The sequence below is a fragment of the Leucoraja erinacea genome, chromosome 4 (assembly GCF_028641065.1).
Source record: "Leucoraja erinacea ecotype New England chromosome 4, Leri_hhj_1, whole genome shotgun sequence".
Taxonomy (NCBI): domain Eukaryota; kingdom Metazoa; phylum Chordata; class Chondrichthyes; order Rajiformes; family Rajidae; genus Leucoraja; species Leucoraja erinaceus.
Window position 1 is genome coordinate 99,568,656 of NC_073380.1, and position 22,823 is coordinate 99,591,478.

The following is a 22,823-nucleotide window of genomic DNA, read 5'->3' on the forward strand; positions in this document are numbered from 1 at the left end:
TGTTGATGAAGCCTTTCAAGTGTTAACAAGCCAGTCATTGAAACCTTTGTGGCGTCAGCTAATACACAGACCACTTGTGGTCGAACCCTCGTCAGGGCTGGCACGTGACGTCACGGCCTAGGGGGAGAGTCCTGCTACTTAAGGTTATCTCACCTTGAGATCCACGCAGTCAACAGGTAGCTGAGCCCGAGAGAACAACCTCGCTCAGCTACAGCACCAATGATAATTGCGTTAGCGGACCAACTTAACACCTGAATAAAATTACTGTTTTAACCTGCCTGACGTCTGGCCTTATTCACCACGTTTGGTGCCACTACACCTTATCCTTGACAATCTCTGATAATAAGTGAATCATAGTTTCGAATGCCTTCAGTATTCACTCTCTCATGGGATGGTGCTCTAAATACGTGTAATAAAAACATCACTAGGTTGGGTATTGTATGTTGAGGGAGAGAAAAACACCTAATGTTTTGATCAATGACCTTCAAACTGTTAGCTGGAGGCAAGATGAGCTGGCCAGTTTTAGTATGATGCAAAGTGCTGGAGTAACTCAGAGGGCCAGGCTGCATCTCTGGAGAACTGAAGGACTCTTCTTCAGACTGAAGGGACCTGACCCGAAACATCACCAATTCATGCTCTTCAGAACTGCTGTCCGACCTACTGAGTTCTCAATTCATTCTCAACGTGGGAGAAACTAAGGAGATGGTGGTTGACTTCAGGAGGGGGGGAAAACAACACCATACACCTCTGCACATCGACGGAGCTGATGTGGAAAGGGTCAGCAGCGTGAAGTTCCTAGGACTCCACCTGTCAGATGACCTGATGTCCACAACCAACACCACAGCACTGGCCAAGAGAGCCCAGCAGCGACTACACCCTCTCCGAAGACTACGTAAAGCAGGTCTCCCCACTACACATCTACGAACTTTTTATAGGGGGACAGTCGAAAGCACATTAACCAACGGCATCACTTCCTGGTTCGGGAGCTGCAAGGCGTACGAACGGCACCAACTAGACAGGATTGTGAAGACCGCCAGCAGGATTATTGGTGCTCCACTCCCTTTCTTGCTGGACATATACAGGAAGAGATGTATCAGCAGAGCCATCTCCATCATCAAAGACCCCTACCACCCATCGCATCACATATTCTCCATCCTGCCATCTGGGAAGAGGTACAGGAGCATTAGCTGCAAAACCAGCAGGATGCTCCTCAGCTTCTTCCCGCAGGCTATAAGACTGATAAACGGACTTAGCCCCCTGCCAAAGTATCGCGCACCAACCACCAACCTGGACACACTACAGCAGCTGTCGATCGGAACGCCTGTTGATGTTTAGTAGAGAGTAGAGTGTTTAATTTAATTTGTTCATGATATATGTATTTTTATTTCTATTTACTTGTTGTTATTTGTACTGCACACTGAATGGACACTGGTTGAGCAACGTTTTTTTGTTTCCTCTGGGTATGTGAGTACTCAGGAAATAACAATAAAGATATACTGATACTGATACTCCAGAACTTTGGGTCTTTTTATGTAAGATAGCATCTGCAGTTCCTTGTTTCTACTGTGTAGCTGTGTGGTTAACCAAACTGGGTCCCTAATTGGATTCATTTGCTCTTCATCATGTCTCTGGAGATTTACTAACTCATTGGTTATAGAAACAAAAATGCTTCTCCGAGTTCTCCGGATTTTTTCCTTCCATGTTAAAAAATGATTTTTATGTCAGCTGCTGTTGTTCATGTCTGCATCTGTCTAGATATGATGTTGGAGGTTCTCTGGAAATGTGCACACCCACACTGCACTGTATGAGAGTTGGGTTGTCCAAATTTGTCAGTTAAAACATTAAAGTTAAGCTGTACCCTCCTCCTTGGGAGGAAGGAAAATATGCCATGGTGCTCTTCTGAAGAGCAGAGATATTTCCCTCCAGTATCTTGGGTAATATTTATTTCCCAGCCATTTATATATTCTATGTAAAAGATGATCAGTTTGTGAGACCATGCTTTGAATTATTGGACTGTATACATCCTGCAATGATCATTAAATTACTACTTGACATTTTAAAACTATGTTTTATTATTTGTCGCTTTTTAACACAGTACTTGGAAATGTATGTATCTTAGTAAATACTGTAATTTTTTGTTGCTTTCCAGTTGAGAAGATATTTTGGGAGCAAATGTGTTCCTAGTTTTCCGCCTAAGACTTTTCTTGCACAAACTGAATCCATGGCTGAAGAAAGAAGACTTCAATTACAGTCATATCTTCAAAAAGGTAGGTGCTCGAGTCTGAGGTCATATATAACATATAACATATAACATATAACAATTACAGCACGGAAACAGGCCATCTCGACCCTTCTAGTCCGTGCCGAACACATATTCTCCCCTAGTCCCATATACCTGCGCTCAGACCATAACCTTCCATTATTCCCGTCCATATATATATTCATATTTTAAATGAATTACAACGAACCTGCCTCCACCACCTTCACGGGAAGCTCATTCCACACAGCTACCACTCTCTGAGTAAAGAAGTTCCCCCTCATGTTACCCCTAAACTTCACCCTTAATTCTCAAGTCATGTCCCCTTGTTTGAATCTTCCCTACTCTCAATGGGAAAAGCTTTTCCACGTCAACTCTGTCTATCCCTCTCATCATTTAAAAAACCCTATCAAGTCCCCCCTTAACCTTCTGACCAAAGAATAAAGCCCTACACCCTACTCTGAAACAGAATTGTAAATCTCCTCTGTACTCTCTCTATACCTTTGTACATCCTTTATAATTAGGCAACCAAAATTACATCTCCAGAATTGGCCTCACCAATGCTTGTACAATTTTAACATTACATCCCAACTTGCTCTCAATGCTTGATTTATAAAGGCCAGCACACCAAAAGCTTTCTTTACCACCCTATCTACATGAGATTCCACTTTCAGGGAACTGTGCACAGTTATTCCCAGATCCCTCTGTTCACCTGCTCGGGGAGAAATCCTTAAACATTATGGACTGGAACTGACTCAAACAATATTATGCATGCTGAGAAGATAAATCTGGAGATCAGAATGGGAATCCCCTCCCCTCCCACTCTGAACACTCCAACAAGCACCATTATGTGTGTGCAGATGTGTGTGTGTGTGCATATTCTTTTTACTCATTCACCATGCAACATGAAAAGAATCATATGCAAGATGAGGACACAAAAAATATTGCAGGTGCTGAAATCTGGACCACAAATCAAACTGCTGGAGAATTCAGCAGGTTAAGCAGCATCACTAGCATAAAAAAAAACAGTCAACATTTCGACAGGATTGGTGAAAGTCCAATACAGTGGAAGGGTCTCGCCCTGAAATGTTGATTGCCCTTTTTTTACTCCATAGATACTACCTGACATGCTTTGTCTTTCCAACAGTTTGTCACCTGCAAAGTGGGTGATCTGAAATTCATGTAACCATTTCCCATGAAACGTCAACAATAATTTTTGTTTAAAGTTTAATAAAAGTAAGAACTAAGATATGCGTTCTTCAAGAAAGTTAATGGACATGAAACTGGTCCATAAATTGAGCTAGTTTTGATATTGTGAATATCATCTTGTTTAAGAAGGAACTGCAGATGCTGAAAATTGAAGGTACACAAAAATGTACAAAATTCTTAAGGGGTTGGACAGGCTAGATGCAGGAAGATTGTTCCCAATGTTGGGGAAGTCCAGAACTAGGGGTCACAGTTTAAGGATAAGGGGGAAATCTTTTAGGACCGAGATGAGAAAATCATTTTTTACATAGAGAGTGGTGAATCTGTGGAATTCTCTGCCACAGAACGTAGTTGAGGCCAGTTCATTGGCTATATTTAAGAGGGAGTTAAATGTGGCCCTTGTGGCTATAGGGATCAGGGGGTATGGAGAGAAGGCAGGGATGGGATACTGAGTTGGATGATCAGCCATGATCATATTGAATGGCGGTGCAGGCTCGAAGGGCCGAATGGCCTACTCCTGCACCTATTTTCTATGTTTCTATGCTGGAGAAACTCAGCGGGCGCAGCAGCATCTATGGAGTGAAGGAAATAGGCAAGGTTTCGGGCCAAAACCTTTCTTCAGACTCAAGAAGAAGGGTTTCGGCCCGAAACGTTGCCTATTTCCTTTGCTCCATAGATGCTGCTGCACCCGCTGAGTTTCTCCAGCATTTTTGTGAATATTATCTTGCTGGCAACAGGATTCAAGCATAGTTCGTTTCAAAGGGACTGGTTGTTGGAATTGCTGCTTGGTTTAGTTTAGAGATACAGCATGGAAACAGGCCCTTCGACCCACCGAGTCCATACCGGCCAGCGATCACCCATACACCAGTTCTATCCTACACACTAGGGATAATTTACAGAAGCAATTAACCTACAAACCTGCATTCCTCAGGAATGTGGGAAGGAACTGGAGCATTTGGAGAAAACCCTGCAGTTCCTGAAACATCCATACAGTGGAGCCAGTGTGACTGTGCCTGCTGTATGTTTTACAGCTTGGCTGCCTTCAATGTGTGTGTGTGTGTGTGCTCACTAATCCGCCAAATCAGTTTCCATAAGCAGGTTTGCATCTCCTGTGAACTGAAACTTGTGTAGTTTATGTGGCTAAGAATGTCACACTTAAATAGTACACCTTGTTTTCATTTACACATAGCAAAGAGGTGAACTATACCACCATAATTATTCTATCTCATTACAGTGACTGACCACACACTGCAGGTTTATTGATCTTAAATTTCTGTGAAGCAAAAGCCGCAGACAGAGCTGTTGGGTAATTAGCGATCAAAGGGGCATTGCTGAGCTGAAGTATTTTCAGACATTTTTATTTTTCCGAGCTTAGTCATGGAGTGAAGTCAAAGTGCATGGAAGCAAATGCTTTGGCCCACCAAATCCATGTTGACCAAGCTTCATCCACACACGCGCACACACACACACACACACACCACACCCACACACACACACACACACACACACACACACACACACACACACCCATACACACACACACACACACACACACACACACACACACACACACACACACACACCCACCACCCACACATACAAACACACACACACACACACACACACACACACACACCCACACACACGGGTAATCCTCAGTGGCAAATCAACCCAGCGAACCAACCATCTCCGTGATGTGGATGGTAACACGAGCACCCAGGTTGGATTCCCCTCACTGCTGCAGCACGAAACACAGCAATTGAACGAGAATTAAGAGCTTGCTAGGTCTCTTGCGGCCCGGGGGATCTTTGGATGCAGGGCTGCCAATGCTGCAAATCTTCTTCTTCTTCTGTCGTGTGTCTTTTCGACCTGCAGCTCCGTTGAGGCAAGCTGAGCCAGGCCTACGTGTCATCGTCCAGTCCAATCAGACCTTGTTCACCATTCGGTGGCCGGTGTTTGGGGCAACTGGTGACGATGTGCTCCACTGTCTGTGTAGGGTCCCCACACTTGCAGGAGGCGCTCACTGTCCACAAGGCCCCACCTCTTCATCGCTACTCCATAGCGTCCGACGCCTGTCCTCAAGCGGTTGAGGGTTGTCCACTGCTTTCGGGCCAGGGAGGTCCATGGGGTCATCGATGTAATCGTGTAGCCTAGATGGTTCCGCTGACTTCCACTGGTCTCCCCATCTCGTCTTGACCCAGGCAACCTTAGAAGCATCAGCCGGTGTTGTGCAGAGCAGCTCTTGGGCAAATCATAGCGGTGGGATATTTGAAATTGCAGTGAATGAAACACAATTTCTAGTGACTATTACCAACAACATGTGCACTTCTAGTTTTGCAGACCTGTTTCAGCTTGATGGCTGGATTATTAGAATAATGACTCGAGATATAACCTTACATTCTCTGACATTTGCTGGAGTGAAATTGGCAGATATGCTCCTCTATTTTCAGCTTCATCTATCCATTGTTAAAACGACAATGGTGGGTAATAACATGCATGTATGGAGGCTGGAGTTGTCATTTCAATGTTAAACCACCATGATTAATGTGTTTGTAGTGGGCGTGGAGCTTGGCAGATATCTTCACTGACAATACGTGTGTGTGTGTGTGTGCAATACACATAACAATGGGAAGACACACGAGAAATGACAGCAGGAAGATGATGATGATTCCACCATTGTTCTGCTCTACTGCAGTTGCTCTCCCCTTAACCCCCCCACACTTATTTATTTAATTACTTACTTATTTACTGTTATTAGTGACCCTTTAAAAAAATTTTTTTTTTTTTTTAAATAAACAAAACAAAAAACAAAGAAAATAAAGCAAAATAATGATGATTCCGACAGTGTGAACAAGACGTGTGCTGCTCCATAAACATCAGCCTCCTTTCGCTCCTTTATATGCACCACACAGCAAATGTAATATAACTTGTAAGTTTCATCTAAACACACGTTACTGGAGAAACGTTTTAATTGGGCACCATAAATAGATGCTGAATTTAAAGTATCTAGGGAAATTCACGAACCTGCAGATGATGGAATCTTGGAACAAAAAAGTAAATACTGGAGGAACCCAGTGGGTCAGGCTGCAACTGTGGTTTTGAAGAATATGACGTTTTGGGTTGGGACACTTCTTCCGACCAATTGGAGTAGGGGGAGAGAGGTGGGGCAGGAAAAAAACAGGTACGTGATAGCTGTATACGGGTGAGGGGGTGGGAGTGACTGGCAGATGGGTGGAGTCATTGACAAAGGTTATAGATGTATAAGAGTCAAAAGGGTGTCAGATAAAGGAAAGAAGGGGGGGGGGGATGAAATGTAAAATAAGATGGGATGTGGGTGGAAGAAGTGGGAGAGAAAAGAGAGGGGGGAATAAAAGAAAACTGTGAGATTCTGGGATGGGAGATGAGCGTTCGAAATAGTGGAAAGGACATGGGTAATTTGGGAGGTAGGAGAAATGTGTAGGCACCGGTGAGGTGCAAACACATTTCAGTGAGGAAGGGGTATGGGGAAGAAGGGGGACAAGGTTGTTACTTCTTCTTGTTGCGTATGGCGTGCACAGCCTAAAGTTGTAGGACAACTTGTTCTATTTGATCTTACTTGATTGTGCATTAATCGAAACAGGGCGGCCCACTTGAAGGTTTCAATCTTCCACCCTGAGGTTGTTACTTGAAATTGGAGAATTTGATGTTCATGCCATTGGGTTGTAAGCTACCCAAGTGGAGTATGAGATAGAAACATAGAAAATAGGTGCAGGAGTAGGCCATTCGGCCCTTCGAGCCTGCACCGCCATTCAATATGATCATGGCTGATCATCCAACTCAGTATCCTGTACCTGTCTTCTCTCCATACCCCCTGATCCCCTTAGCCACAAGGGCCACAACTCCCTCTTAAATATAGCCAATGAACTGGCCTCAACTACCTTCTCTGGCAGAGAATTCCAGAGATTCACCACTCTCTGTGTGAAAAATGTTTTTCTCATCTCAGTCCCAAAAGATTTCCCCCTTATCCTTAAACTGTGACCCCCTTGTTCTGGACTTCCCCTACATCGGAATCAATCTTCCTGCATCTAGCCTGTCCAACCCCTTAAGAATTTTGTAAGTTTCTATGTTTCTATGATCCCCCCTCAATCTTCTAAATTCTAGCGAGTACAAACAGAGTCTATCCAGTCTTTCTTCTTATGAAAGTCCTGACATCCCAGGAATCAGTCTGGTGAACCTTCTCTGTACTCCCTCTATGGCAAGAATATCTTTCCTCAGATTAGGAGACCAAAACTGTACGCAATACTCCAGGTGTGGTCTCACCAAGACCCTGTACAACTGCAGTAGAACCTCCCTGCTCCTATACTCAAATCCTTTTGCTATGAAGATGCTGTTCTTCCAGCTCTCATGTGGCCTCACGTTGGCAATGGAGAAGGCCCAGGCTTCATGACTGCCTAAGATGCCATGCAGTTGCATGACATGCCCAAATGGTGTCCCAAATCGAAACACTATCTGTCCATTCCCTGTTGACCCACTTAGTTCCTCTGGCACTTTGCTTTTTTATTTTTAATGGGTCAATGCTAAGTTGTTGATACATTTTTTTGATATCATTTATCTGGATGAGGGAGATTTCCCCAGACAAGATTTAAAGTATACAACATGAGGGTATTAATGTTAAAATACTAAATGAAAACACTGGATCAATACAATGGATTTGACAGTATGTGTGTGGGGAAGAAAATAGGGTCAAGCTTTCAAGTCAATATCCAAATATTTATACAGGTTTTTTCTTCAAGAAACTGAGTAGATCGTATCATTTTCCAAAAGAATGTACTTCAATTTTCGGTAAATTCTTCATTGCAGCCTCTTTGTCCCTTATCTGAGATGCAAAACTATTGAATAATTTACAACTTTATTTTATAATTGTGATTATGCAGAAACAAAATTAACTGCTAAATATCCATATTCTTGATTTTGCAGTTGGCGAGGATCCTGTTATCAGTGTCAGTGAAATATTCGCTACTTTATTACAAAATGCACAACAGGTAGGAACATTTTTTTTTGGATGATGCAAGTTCACAGTAAATGTATGCAAAGTAATTCACGAAGTGTATCCTCACCAAAATGATTCTTCCCGTGTCCACAATGTTGCAGAAGACGATCAAAGAACATTTTAAAAAAATGTAAATGCTGGAAAACTGTGATGAAAATTGAAAATACAGGAAACACTCAGAGAGTCCAGTCAAGAGTATTTTATTGTCAAATGTCTCGACACAGAGAATAGGGTGACAGTGGTGCAGTGCAGTGGTAGAGTTGCTGCCTTGCAGTGCCAGAGACCCGGGTGTGATCCAAACTCTGACCGCGCGCGGTCTGTACCGTGTTTGTAAGTTCTCCAGCGTGGGATTTTCTTGGGAGTCCTGGTTTCCTCCCACGCTCCAAAGCCGTACAGGTTTGTAGGCTAATTGGCTTTGTAAAATTGTAAATCACGAGGACATTTCCGATGCCCTGGTATGGAACTGGTATCGGAAATGTCCTCGTTCTGCAGGGAACAGGGATTCCCCTCCGCCACCATAGATGAGGCTCACACCAGGGTCTCATCCATACCCCGCAACACTGCTCTCTCTCCCCATCCCCGCACTCGCAACAAGGGCAGAGTCCCCCTAGTCCTCACCTTCCACCCCACCAGCCGGCAAATACAACAAATCATCCTCCGCCATTTCCGCCACCTCCAACGTGACCCCACCACTCGCCACATCTTCCCATCTCCCCCCATGTCTGCCTTCCGCAAAGACCGCTCCCTCCGCAACTCCCTTGTCAATTCTCCCCTTCCCTCCCGTACCACCCCCTCCCCGGGCACTTTCCGTTGCAACCGCAAGAAATGCAACACCTGTCTCTTCACCTCCCACCTCGACTCCATTCAAGGTCCCAAGCAGTCGTTCCAGGTGCGACAAAGGTTCACCTGTATCTCCTCCAACCTCATCTACTGCATCCGCTGCTCTAGATGTCAGCTGATCTACATCGGGGAGACTAAGCGGTGGTTGGGCGATCGTTTCGCCGAACACCTCCGCTCAGTCCGCAATAACCTACCTGAACTCCCGGTGGCTCAGTACTTCAACTCCCCCTCCCATTCCCAATCCGACCTCTCTGTCCTGGGTCTCCTCCATTGCCCGAGTGAGCAACACCATAAATTGGAGGAACAGCACCTCATATTCCGCCTGGGCAGCTTGCATCCCGATGGCATGAATGTTGAATTCTCTCAATTTTGCTAGCCCTTGCTGTCTCCTCCCCTTCCTTAACCCTCGAGCTGTCTCCTCCCATCCACCCGCCCTCAGACTCCTCCTCCCCTTTTCCTTCCTTCTCCCCCCACCCCCCATCAGTCTGAAGAAGGGTTTCGGCCCGACACGTCGCCTATTTTCTTCGCTCCATAGATGCTGCTGCACCGGCTGAGTTTCTCCAGCAATTTTGTGTACCAATTACAATGAAGTTGTGTTTCATTAAAGGTGATTGAAATATGTTTTACTGATTTTTCTTTTTTGCCCCTTTAGTCCAGAGTGGGATTGATGGATTATTTGGATGGGGGAAAGAGGTTGGCTGGTGTGCAAAGAGCTTTGACTCCACATGTTCTAACTCTTTTTCTCAGGAGACGTTGTGTTGTAATGTGAAACGATCTGAAGAAAGTGTTATATTGTTGAAATGTAGTTTAGCTTAGAGATACACTGCGGAGACAGGCCCTTCGGACTACCGAGCCCGCACTGGCCAGCGGTCTCCCGCACGTCAACACTATCCCACACGCTAGAGACAATTTACATATATACCAAGCCAATTAACATACAAACCCGTACGTCTTTGGAGTGTGGGAGGAAACCAAAGATCTCCGAGAAAACCCACAAAGGTCACAGGGTGAACATACAAACTCGTTACAGACAAGCACCGTAGTCAGGATGGAACCCGGGTCATTGGTGCTGTAAGGCAGCAACTCTACCGCTGCCCTAGTTGCTTAGAAGAAATATGAAAGCCTGTCTATGTTTCTATGTTTCTATCTCTGCGCCCTTGAGACCAGACCACTGAGCTTTTTGTAATTTTCATTGCAGGAAACATTTAAAATCCATCCTCAAGTTATCGTCTTGGAGATTCTTCTTGCAGACAGAAATAAGCTTCTAATTGACACCCATACATACGACTCAGCGGAGAGGATGCTTTCGGTAAATATTATTCTTAATAAATCTGGGGATGGGAAAATAAAAGTTGTACAGCTTGAAAGGGCAGGGAAGTGACCAAAATAATCTCATAGCTTCTCAGCAGCAAGCAATCCCACAAATTCCCTTGCCTGTCATAACATTGCTGCAGTCATATAAAAGGCATCAAACAGAGAACTTTTGCTCTCCCTAAGGGTTAAAAAAAAATTCCATTGCAATATTTCAAAGAGGAGCAAAGTTCTCACTGTTGTCTTGGCCAAAATGTATTGCTTAATCAACGTTACTGACAAGGATTATCTGGTTATTATTCATGGGGCCTTGCTGGATGGAAATTGATTACCATATGATACATCCCTTACTGCAACTCAGTGGGTGATCTTAGTGCTTTTATTTCACTTATTACAGAGCATAATGATTTCATTATACAATTAAAAGGCTGTCGGCATAAAAGCAGATGCCAGTGCCATCAGAGTTATTTTGGAGGCTGAGAATAATTGCTGGATCAGTTTGTGTGCTAGGGACTTGTTTTTAAACTAAAAAAAGGAAAATTTATGGAATGTAAATTCCCAGCTGGGTGTCATCAATGTGCTCTTCAGACTAAACAGTTGTACTGGTATGAAACGTTGTCATGAGTATTGTGGAACTTTCCCTTGTATTGAGACTTAGTCCAAAAAGCAAAGATTGTTGACAGGCAGGCATAATGCACGTTCTGGAATTGTAGCAAGAATAGAGAGCTACTGGAGGAACACAGCAGGTCAGGCAGCATCTGTGGAGGGAAATGAAACATAGAAAATAGGTGCAGGAGTAGGCCATTCGGCCCTTCGAGCCTGCACCGCCATTCAATATGATCATGGCTGATCATCCAACTCAGTATCCTGTACCTGCCTTCTCTCCATACCCCCTGATCCCTTTAGCCACAAGGGCCACATCTAACTCCCTCTTAAATATAGCCAATGAACTGGCCTCAACTACCTTCTGTGGCAGAGAGTTCCAGAGATTCACCACTCTCTGTGTGAAAAATATTTTTCTTATCTCGGTCCTAAAGGATTTCCCCCTTATCCTTAAACTGTGTCCCCTTGTTCTGGACTTCCCCAACATCGGGAACCATCTTCCTGCATCTAGCCTGTCCAACCCCTTAAGAACTAGTGGACTTTTTGGGCCTTTGCATTGACTGAAGGTGGGGACTGGGAGTATTTAGTATAATGGGGGGGGGAGATGGGGCAAGAGCTAGCAAGCAATAGGTAGATACAGGTGAGGAGGGGTTGATTGGCAGATAATAGCTGTGAGGTAATGATATGGAAAGCAAGAGGCTGGCACTGGAGAACAACAGCTGCTGGTGAAGAGTGGAACTGAATGGCAACAATAGGGAGGGGAGATAGGAATGGCTTACCCCATTCCTCCCTCTGTTGCCATCTACCACCGCCCCTCATTCATTCCCACCTTCACCTTGCTCTCTTATCAGATTCCAGAATCTGCAGCCTTTGTTCCCGACTCGATTCCTCCGTCTTGTTATCTCCACCTAACCTTCCACGACCTGATTGACGAGCTCAATGACCTCCGACCTTTACCACCGGCACTCCCATTAACTCCCGCATCGACCTCGTCGATTGTCGCCGGGTCCACTCGTGACGCCTCACGGCACCGACCCGGAGTCTTGCCGCAGTGGTCCGCCCCCCCTGGCGTCTACAGTGTCTACCGGGTGGCGTCTGCTGCTCGCGGCCTCCGGGTGGTTTGGGAGGCCGTGTGCTCCTTTCACCCGTCACGCTGCGCTTCTTTGTGCCCCTCGATGCCCCAGTGCCACTTCAAACGCTGCTCCTCAGCTTTGAGCTGTCACGTGTTAGGAATTCCCACACGTCGGGGATTCCCAAGGGTGATTGGGGATATTCACCTGGTGATCTGTGGAGGATACTCCCCAAGAGCAGCTAAGCTTGGAAAATTGTGGGAAGGGATAGAAAAGGAAGCTCTTAAGCGTGGACTTTGGTGCAGGTTTAAACAGAGATGGCTTGAATATATGTTAGAATCATGTTACGTATTGCAGAACATCATTGAACACAATTCTCATGCCCATGCTATTCTTTGAATAAGGAGGGGGAATGGAACTGATGGGCAGAATGGCCGCTTGCTGTGTCTAAGCTTGCTATATTTAAGAGGGAGTTAGATGTGTCCCTTGTGGCTAAGGGGATCAGGGGGTATGGAGAGAAGGCAGGTACGGGATACTGAGTTGGATGATCAGCCATGATCATATTGAATGGCGGTGCAGGCTCGAAGGGCCGAATGGCCTACTCCTGCACCTAATTTCTATGTTTCTATGTTAAGGAACTAACTGATAACGAAGGAAGCTTCTCTTGCAAAGTCGAATTGCGAATCTTAATTATATTGGTTCCTTAAATGGCTTTCATTTCTGCACCAAATGTTCTACAACAGTAAGACGGTGATTATTTTTTTTTCTCCCAAAGATTGCAGCCCAGAAAATTGAATTGTCCAGGCAATTTCTGGAATACATTGCCTTGTATCTTGTTCGTGAAGATACTAACGGAGGATACACTGGTGAGTTCATAATTTGTTTCACTTTGTAAGGTAGTCAGGATGCTGTCTTCGTGAGAGAAGCAGCAACTTAAGAGGTGAAAGGACATTCAAGATATGTCCTAGATTTCCTGCAGGAAATTCTGCCTGGTCTACTTCTCTCTTCCCCCGACCCCCTCCCGTTGAAGAATGGCTTTCAATAGCAACAGACCACTCAATTAATAGGATCAATGTTTCTTGTCTTTCTGACGTGAGGAAGATAATTCCCAATGCAGGAAGATTATTCCCGATGTTGGGGAAGTCCAGAACTAGGGGTCACAGTTTAAGGATAAGAGGGAAGTCTTTTCGGATCGAGATGAGAAAATCATTTTTTACACAGAGCGTGGCGATTCTGTGGAATTCTCTGCCACAGAAGGTAGTTGAGGCCAGTTCATTGGCTATATTAAAGAGGGAGTTAGATGTGGCCCGTGTGGCTAAAGGGATCAGGGGGTATGGAGAGAAGGCAGGGATGGGATACTGAGTTGGATGATCAGCCATGATCATATCGAATGGCGGTGCAGGCTTGAAGGGCCAAATGGCCTACTCCTGCACCTATTTTCTATGTTTCTGTTGCATTGATGTCTATATGCAGTCATTACACCGCACCAGGCTTTCAAGAGTATTTTTTGCATCTCTCAATTTGATCTTTTAAAGGCAGAAACTGAAATGGCAATATCTGGATTATTCAATTTACAGCAGTTCATCGGCAGCAAAATTACTCTGATTTCTCCACATTTGTGTTCATTGTCTTGCAAATTATTTGCGAGTTTAACAATGTACACCGCTTTTTACCATACTGATTAAAAAACTGATATTTGAGCATGCGTAGCATGATGATGGAGAAAGCCTGGCCTAGGGTTGCATAACCTATTCCAATGCAGAACTTTCAAAAGCTCTCCCCTTGAGCCACTTCCTCTGAATCTGCTGCCTCATGCACATTGCACACACATTTGCCGGAATCCCTGCCTTTCTCCCCTATTTTCACACTTCTGAAAACTGCATTTATTTTTAGCACGCTCCTTGGCTCAGTGCAATGATTCGCATTTCTGAGATGGAAGTAAATTCAAGAGCTTGAGACTTAACTACCCGACTGCGGATGACTGTTGAATAATGAGAGATGAGGGAGAGCTTTTGGCCAAGGCACTAAACAGTTGTTCAATGGTAGACACAAAATGCAGGGCTGCCAACTCTCACGCTTTGAGCGTGAGACTCACTCATTTCAGCAAATTCTCACGCCCTCACGCTGAAGACAGAATTCTCACGCTGTCTTCAGTCCCTGCACAGCAAGGATCCTATAGCGGAGCTGTGTAGCGGAGCTGTGGGATCTTTGCTGCACAGTTTGGCTCTTTGCTCCACATGACAGCGATCGGCACGGTCTGGGGAAGCGCGTCGTCGGTTGACGGCTGTCAGTGACGTCGCGTCTCTTCTCTCTTGGTTGGACGTGCAGCCGCCGGTTGTCAGCTCCTCTGTGCCGGCTATGAGCGCGTGCTGCGCCGCCCGGCAGACCCCCCCTCCAGACCTCCCTCCCTCCCTCCCTCCCTCCCTCCCTCCCTCCCTCCCTCCCTCCCTCCCTCCCTTCAACTCCCACGGCAGCACCAGCGCCACCAAGCCCCAACCCCGCTACACCGTGCCCGCCAGACTCCCCACTGGGCGGCCGGGGAGAGAGAGGGAGGGGGGAAAGAGAGAGAGAGAGGGAAAGAAAAAAAGGGAGGGATGAAGGCAAAGAGAGACAGGGGGAGGGAATGTAGAAAGGGGATGAAGGAAGGGAAGGAGAAAGGGGAGAAAGAGGGAGGGTGAGGAAAGAGAGGGAGGGATGGGGCAGGAGGGAGGAAAGGAAGGATGGAGGGAGGGAGGGGGAAGGAAAGGTGTGTGTGTGTATGTGTGCCTCACTGTGTGTGTCTCCCTGTGTGTGTGTGTGTCTCCCTGTGTGTGTGTGTGTGTGTGTGTGTGTGTGTGTGTGTGTGTCTCCCTGTGTGTGTGTGTGTGTCTCCCTGTGTGTGTGTGTGTGTGTGTGTCCCTGTGTGTGTGTGTCCCTGTGTGTGTGTCTCCCTGTGTGTGTGTGTGTGTGTGTGTCTGTGTGTGTGTGTGTGTGTGTGTGTCTCCCTGTGTGTGTGCGTGTCTCCCTGTGTGTGTGCGTGTGTCTCCCTGTGTGTGTGTCTCCCTGTGTGTGTGTGTGTCTGTGTGTGTGTGTGTGTCCCTGTGTGTGTGTGTGTGTCTCCCTGTGTGTGTGTGTGTCTCCCTGTGTGTGTGTGTGTGTCTCCCTGTGTGTGTGTGTGTGTGTGTGTGTCTGTGTGTGTGTGTGTGTGTGTGTGTGTGTGTGTGTCTCCCTGTGTGTGTGTGTGTCCCCGTGTGTGTGTGTGTGTGTGTGTGTGTGTGTGTGTGTGTGTGTGTGTGTGTGTGTCTCCCTGTGTGTGTGTGTGTGTGTGTGTGTGTGTGTGTCCCCGTGTGTGTGTGTGTGTGTGTGTGTGTCTCCCCCTGTGTGTGTGTGTGTGTGTGTGTGTGTGTGTGTGTCTCCCTGTGTGTGTGTGTGTGTGTGTGTGTGTGTGTGTGTGTGTGTCCCCCTGTGTGTGTGTGTGTCTGTGTGTGTGTGTGTGTGTGTGTGTGTGTGTGTCTCCCTGTGTGTGTGTGTGTGTGTGTGTGTGTGTGTGTGTGTGTGTGTGTGTGTGTGTCTCTGTGTGTGTGTGTGTGTGTGTGTGTGTGTGTGTGTGTGTGTCTCCCTGTCTGTGTGTCTGTCTGTGTGTGTGTGTCTCCCTGTGTGTGTGTGTGTCTGTCTCCCTGTGTGTGTGTGTCTGTGTGTGTGTGTGTGTGTGTGTGTGTGTGTGTGTCTCCCTGTGTGTGTGTCTCCCTGTGTGTGTGTCTGTGTGTGTGTGTGTGTGTGTGTGTGTGTCTCCCTGTGTGTGTGTGTCTCCCTGTGTGTGTGTGTCTGTCTGTGTGTGTGTGTGTGTCTCTCCCTGTGTGTGTGTGTGTGTCCCTGTGTGTGTGTGTGTGTGTCTCCCTGTGTGTCTGTTGTCACATCCTGGCCTTAGACTACAGGGCTACCAACTCTCACACTGTGAGCCTGAGTCACGCATTTCAGCCAATTCTGACGGTGACGACAGAATTCTCACTCTGTCCTCAGTCCCTGCACAGTTTGTCTGTTTTGCGCCACATCAGAGCGATCTGTGCGGTCTGGGGAAGCGCGTCAGTTGGCGGCTATGAGTGGCGCCGCATCTCTTCTCTTTCTTGGTTGGATGTGGAGCCGCTGACAACATGAAGCAGCCGGAGATAAAACTAACCAGGTGAATTGGTTGTAAAACATGGGGGGGGGGACCACAATGAGGCCAAACATCTAGGACAGGGTTCGGCAACCTACGGCACATGGGCCGGATCCGGCCCGTAACCCGAAAAACCCGATGGCGCGTGGTAAGGCGTGGTGACGTATGCAGTGACGCACGGTAACGCGCGGCGCCCCAGGATTTTGCAATGCTCAATATCCTCACTGGCCACCTGCGTGACATATCCCTTGCGCTCGCTGACGTACTGAGGGCATACGTGTAGCGGGCGGTGACACATGGTTACGCACGGTGACGCACGAACACTGCCTGTGTTGATTTATTATGCATCGCCGTGCTTCAACGTCCGTAACCATGCACCGCCCTAACGCCGTCCGCGCCTCATTTGAGCGCCGCACTAAGTGACCACCCTGGTATAAAGCGCGCGTAGTTTTGAAAATTTTTCACTGGGAAAATCATTGCCATGGAGATCGAACTAAGTATGAACGACATCACAAATGGCTTCCAAAAGAAGCAGGGCCTTGTGGGGTAGACAAAAATGCCGGAGAAACTCAGCTGGATTGGCAGCATCTATGGAGCGAAGGAAATAGGCAACGTTTCGAGCCGAAACCCTTCTTCAGACTGATCAGGCCTGAGGGGGACTTGGCGCGCAACTGTCGTACTGCTAGACGATTTTTGCATGACAATCGCGCGGCAGTCACTACCAGCCTGTCGTGTAAATGACGCACAAGTGGGACAGGCCTTTTATTCATTTAGTGTGTGTGCAAGTACTGAGATTCAGTAGCTTTTATGATGCTAATGGCATGAAGGGATTTGAGAATAAAAGTGTGCAGAACAGATTCAAGGTGTTGTAGCTTGCTTCTATTTCTTCTGTTCTTGCACTTCTGCACCAGACATTCCTACATACTACATAAGCTTTTGCACTGTCAGCACAATTAATCATAGATAGAAACATAGAAATTAGGTGCAGGAGTAGGCCATTCGGCCCTTCGAGCCTGCACCGCCATTCAATATGATCATGGCTGGTTACACAGAAAAGCTGGAGAAACTCAGCGGGTGCAGCAGCATCTATGGAGCGAAGGAAATAGGCAACGTTTCGGGCCGAAACCCTTCTTCAGACTGATCAGGGGTGGGGGGGGGGTGGGGACAAGGAAGGGAAAAGGAGGAGTAGCCGGAAGGCTGGAGGGTGGGAGGAGACAGCAGGGGAGCTGAGGAAGGGGAGGAGACAGCAAGGACTAACAAAATTGGGAGAATTCGATGTTCATGCCCCCGGGGTGCAGACTCCCCAAACGCAATATGAGGTGCTGTTCCTCCAATTTCCGGTTGCTTGTGGCCATGGAGGAGACCCAGGACAGAGAGTCAGAGGCGGAGTGGGAGGGGGAGTTGAAGTGCTGAGCCACCGGGAGGTCAGCTAGGTTATTGCGGACCGAGCGGAGGTGTTCGGCGAAACGATCGCCCAACCTCCGCTTGGTCTCACCGATATAGATCTGCTGACATCTAGAGCAGCGGACGCAATAGATGAGGTTGGAAGAGATGCAGGTAAACCTCTGTCGCACCTGGAACGATTGCTTGGGTCCCTGAAAGGAGTTGAGGGGGGAGGTAAAGGGACAAGTGTTGCATCTGCTGCGGCCGCTCATCATCATGGCTGATCATCCAACTCAGTATCCTGTACCTGCCTTCTCTCCATACCCCCTGATCCCCTTAGCCACAAGGGCCACATCTAACTCCCTCTTAAATATAGCCAATGAACTGGCCTCAACTACCCTCTGTGGCAGAGAGTTCCGGAGATTCACCACTCTCTGTGTGAAAAAAGTTCTTCTCATCTCGGATTTAAAGGATTTCCCCCTTATCCTTAAGCTGTGACCCCTTGTCCTGGACTTCCCTAACATCGGGAACAATCTTCCTGCATCTAGCCTGTCCAACCCCTTAAGAATTTTGTAAGTTTCTATAAGATCCCCTCTCAATCTCCTAAATTCTAGAGAGTATAAACCAAGTCTACCAGTCTTTCTTCAAAGACAGTCCTGACATCCCAGGAATCAGTCTGGTGAACCTTCTCTGCACTCCCTCTATGGCAATAATGTCCTTCCTCAGATTTGGAGACCAAAACTGTACGCAATACTCCAGATGAGACAGGTCATGCAAAAAGTAAGTTAATTACTTTGTCAAGTACTATATCCATTGTTAGCACAAGATCTTATCAACAAAGGATATTGGCCATTTGCAAGTTTAGCCTTTTAGCGAAATTCATGTTTGAAATGACTGTAAAATTGTACATTTGGATGATTGCAGATCCTGTCAGCAATGTGCGTTATTGTGTTGGATTGGGGAGGAACTATTCTTTAACAGCAATGCCCCATCTGTAACCAGAGAATCTAATTCATTTCAGTTAAGCTGCCAGTTTGTGGCCAGAAAAGTCAAGCAACTCAGTTCAAGCGGACAGGGAAACGGTTACAATGAACTGTCTTTGACCTGAAATTTTAACTGTTTCTCTTTCTCCAGAAGCCGCATGATCTGCTTACACCACCATTTAAAAAAAAATGGTGATACTAAGAATCTGCAGTTTATTTTATCTTTACTTAGTAACCCAGTGAATAATTCAAATTTCAAACTTATCCACTCAGTGACCCGTGTGCATTCGTACAAAAGATCACTTTAAATCTTCAGTGATAACTTGGATAGCATCATTAAAATCCACCTTTACCCCAGTCTCAACTACCTCTTTGTTTAATCCATTTAAAATTCTGAAGCATAGAATATTTCTGTAGAGCCTGTTGTGCTTTTCTAGTTATCTACTGTATATCGTGCCACCTCTACACTATTCCTCTATTGACCTCCATTAAAACGAATCAAATGTAATTATATAAATACACATGATTTAAAAAAAAACATTGACATGACTTCTTACTTCTGTCTGCAAAAAGTTGTAAACAGTGCCCAGTCCATCATCGGCTCTGACCTCCGTTCCATTGAGGAGATCTATCGCAGTCGCTGCCTCAAAAAGGCTGGCGGCATCATCAAGGACCCACACCATCCTGGCCACAAACTCATCCCTCTGTTACCTTCAGGTAGAAGGTACAGGAGCCTGAAATCTGCAACAACCAGGTTCAGGAATAGCTGCTTCCCCACAGCCATCTGACTATTAAACTCCTCAAACAAAATCTGAACTTTAATTAGCCTATTGCACGTTGTGTGTGTGTGTGTGTGTGTGTGTGTGTGTGTGTGTGTGTGTGTGTGTGTGTGTGTGTGTGTGTGTGTGTGTGTGTGTGTGTGTGTGTGTGTGTGTGTGTGTGTGTGTGTGTGTGTGTGTGTGTGTGTGTGTATGTGTGTGTGATGTGTATGTGTGTGTGTGTGTGTGTGTGTGTGATGGATATGGACACACTGATCTGTTCTGTATTTATGCCTGCTATGTTCTGTTGTGCTGAAGCAAAGCAAGAATTTCATTGTCCTATCTGGGAAACATGACAATAAACGCGCTTGAACTTGAATCTTGATATAATTTTCTCTTCTTGGACTAGTGCTGAGAAAGCTGAATGCGTTTGAGTTGCCATATGTGGGTCTATGGAGTATGCAAAATGAAAACAGCAGAATAATGATCAGAAAAAGGTAGGTTTAAAAAAAGTGTTGACTGCAATTTCTAAAAAGGATTTTCTTTTCAATATTATCTATTCCCATGCTTCCGAGCCATATTGTTTATCTTCAGTGTATGTTCTGTAGTATAGCAGCGTTTCTGAAGTTGTTAGACTTCTGATGGTTACTGCAATGACCATAAGACATAGAAGCGGTATTAGGCCATTCAGCCCATCGAGTCTTTTCTGCCATTCAATCATGGCTGATCTATTTTTGCCCCTCAACTCCATTCTCCTGCCTTCTCCCTGTAACATTTGATATCCTTACTAATCAAGAACCCATCACTTCAAAAATACCCGATATCTTGGCACCCACGGTAATTTGTAGCAATGAATTCCACAGATTCACCACCCTCTGGCTAATGAAATTCCTCTGCATCTCCTTTCTAAATGTACGTCCTTTTATTCTGAGACTATGTCCTCTGGTCCTAGACACTCCCACTAGAGGAAACATCCACTCTATCCAGGCCTTTCACTATTCGGTAAATTATAATGCGCACCCCCTCCCCCCCTCATGCTTTAAATAGCTAATCAATTGTTTTAAATGTTCTGTGTTTGTCTCATCACATCATAACCATTGTCCTGTGTTATTTTTTAACCACAAAATTGCTGAACATTCTGGTTACAGTATCGGTGTAGCTCGATATACAGTAAAACATTACTCAACCTTGTACACAAACAATGTACAACACTTTCCTTGCTGCTGCCATCGTGCAGGAGGTGCTGAAGCCTGAAGTCCCGCAGCATCAGGTTCAGGAACAGCTGCTTTCCTATAATCAGGTTATTGAACCGATCTGTAACCCTAATCCTACCTTGACATCAGAACATTACAACCACCTCTTGCACTACCACGAACTTTTCTAGTTTTTCTAATTGTATTCTACACTAATGTCTTGCTTTATTTGCAATGTCTTGGAGAATTAACGTGTAATTTATGCATAATATGTTTTTGTGTGTTGTCTGTGTTTGTGTCTTTCACGATCACAATCAGTTTTATTCGTCACATTGCACATAAAGTGCAAGTGAAATGAATTTGCCAGCAGCGGTACAATGATAAAGAACAATCAATACACAATAAAAATTTAACACAAACATCCACCACAGCATTCATCACTGTGGTAGAAGGCACAGAATTTGGCCAGTCCTCCTCCATTCCCCCGTGGTCGGGACTTCAACCCTCCGCAGCCGTTGCTGCGGGCGTCCAGATGGTAAAAGGACAAGGTAAAAGTCAAGGTAAGTCCAGGATCGGCTCTTCCCCACCGGAGACCGCGGCTTCAGGCTGGTGTAGGCCGCAGGCCGGCGGTCGAAGATTTAAAGTTCGCGCCGCAGCCAGAAGCACCGCAGACCGCAGGGCCGACAGATCAAGCTCCCCTCCAGGGGTGATGGTAAGTCCACGCCGGGTCCGCGGTAGAAGTTGGCCGCGGGCCAGCGGTGGAAGCTTCTTCCTCCCCCCGGGTCCCCAACATGAGATCCCGGGCTGTAGACGCCGCGCCAGCTGGAGCTGTGCAGACCGCGACTTCAGGCTGCCGGCTGCCGCGGGCCAGCGAAACGGAGCGCTCCCCTCCGGTGAGCCCCAGCGAGGGTTCGCCGGCTCCACGCCGAGAGTCCACGCTGCGCCCGCCGCTGAAACCCCGGCCACGTCTCCGGGAAAGGCCGCGCCGTTCCATTGCTGTTAGGCCACGGGGGAGGCGACCTGGAAAAAGTTGCCTCTCCATGGAGGAGGTGACCAAAGCAGTTTCCCCCTCTCCCCCCCCACACCCGCCACACAAAACGCACAGAGGAACATTAAAAACATACATTAAATCATACTAAAAAAACAAAAAAAGGAGAAAAAAACGGACACGCTGCTGACAGGGCGCCGGCTTGCAGCGCCCCCACCGACCAGAATGATCTGATCCGTCTGATGCTGCTGCCAGCATGATTTTCATTGCATCTGTACCTCACAGTACTTGAGTTTATGCCAATAAACTCGAATTGACCATGTATCAGACTGGACATTCAGGCTCCATTCTATCGCATGTGAGTTTAATGCCTCCTATTATTTAAAACAACTTGTTGGATATGCTAACTTGGAAGAGCAGGGATATCATAAGGATGCACTTCTTATTTTCAGCATCTGTTATAAAATTTTATAGGAGTTACACAAAAATGCTGGAGAAACTCAGCGGGTGCAGCAGCATCTGTGGAGCGAAGGACATTGGCAACATTGCCTATCTCCATCGCTCCATAGATGCTGCGGCACCCGCTGAGTTTCTACAGCATTATTTGCGTACCTTCGATTTTCCAGCATCTGTAGTTCCTTCTTAAATAAATTTTAAAAAATGTTAATAGGATTTCTATTTCCTAAAATCTCTAATCAATATTTTTTCCAGAAAAAATCCTGATCTGGAATTTCCTGCATCACAAATGTTAATTCTATCACCCCTAGAGGGCAATGTATGTCATTGGTGGAACCATTATAGAGTAGTGTTGATCATATTCAAAATAAAAACTTCTATCAATTTTTTCTGGGTACATGCAACATTTTGAAATGAAATTAGGTTAAGTGATGCATACTTGCATTATTAAAGATAGACAGATCTAGGTAACACCATGCCTTGCTTTCAAATAAATTTACTACAATTAAGTATGGTCACTGTTGCGAACTTGCTCAGCCAACATATGCACGGCGTGGTCTCCCAACAGGAATGGGATTATGGACTAGCTAACGACTAAGAAGTAAATATTG

At 46.1% G+C, this 22,823-nt stretch overlaps 1 protein-coding gene across 1 annotated transcript in view; it reads left to right on the forward strand.

The window, feature by feature from the left end:
- Window positions 1-22,823, forward strand: part of LOC129696724 (sorting nexin-31-like) — a 108,471-nt gene that overhangs the window by 23,928 nt on the left and 61,720 nt on the right. Inside the window, exons 3-7 of the mRNA XM_055634857.1 lie at window positions 2,150-2,267; window positions 8,420-8,484; window positions 10,531-10,641; window positions 13,092-13,182; window positions 19,985-20,072. Coding sequence (XP_055490832.1) covers window positions 2,150-2,267; window positions 8,420-8,484; window positions 10,531-10,641; window positions 13,092-13,182; window positions 19,985-20,072 — 473 coding nt within the window. The remainder of the gene's footprint in view (window positions 1-2,149; window positions 2,268-8,419; window positions 8,485-10,530; window positions 10,642-13,091; window positions 13,183-19,984; window positions 20,073-22,823) is intronic.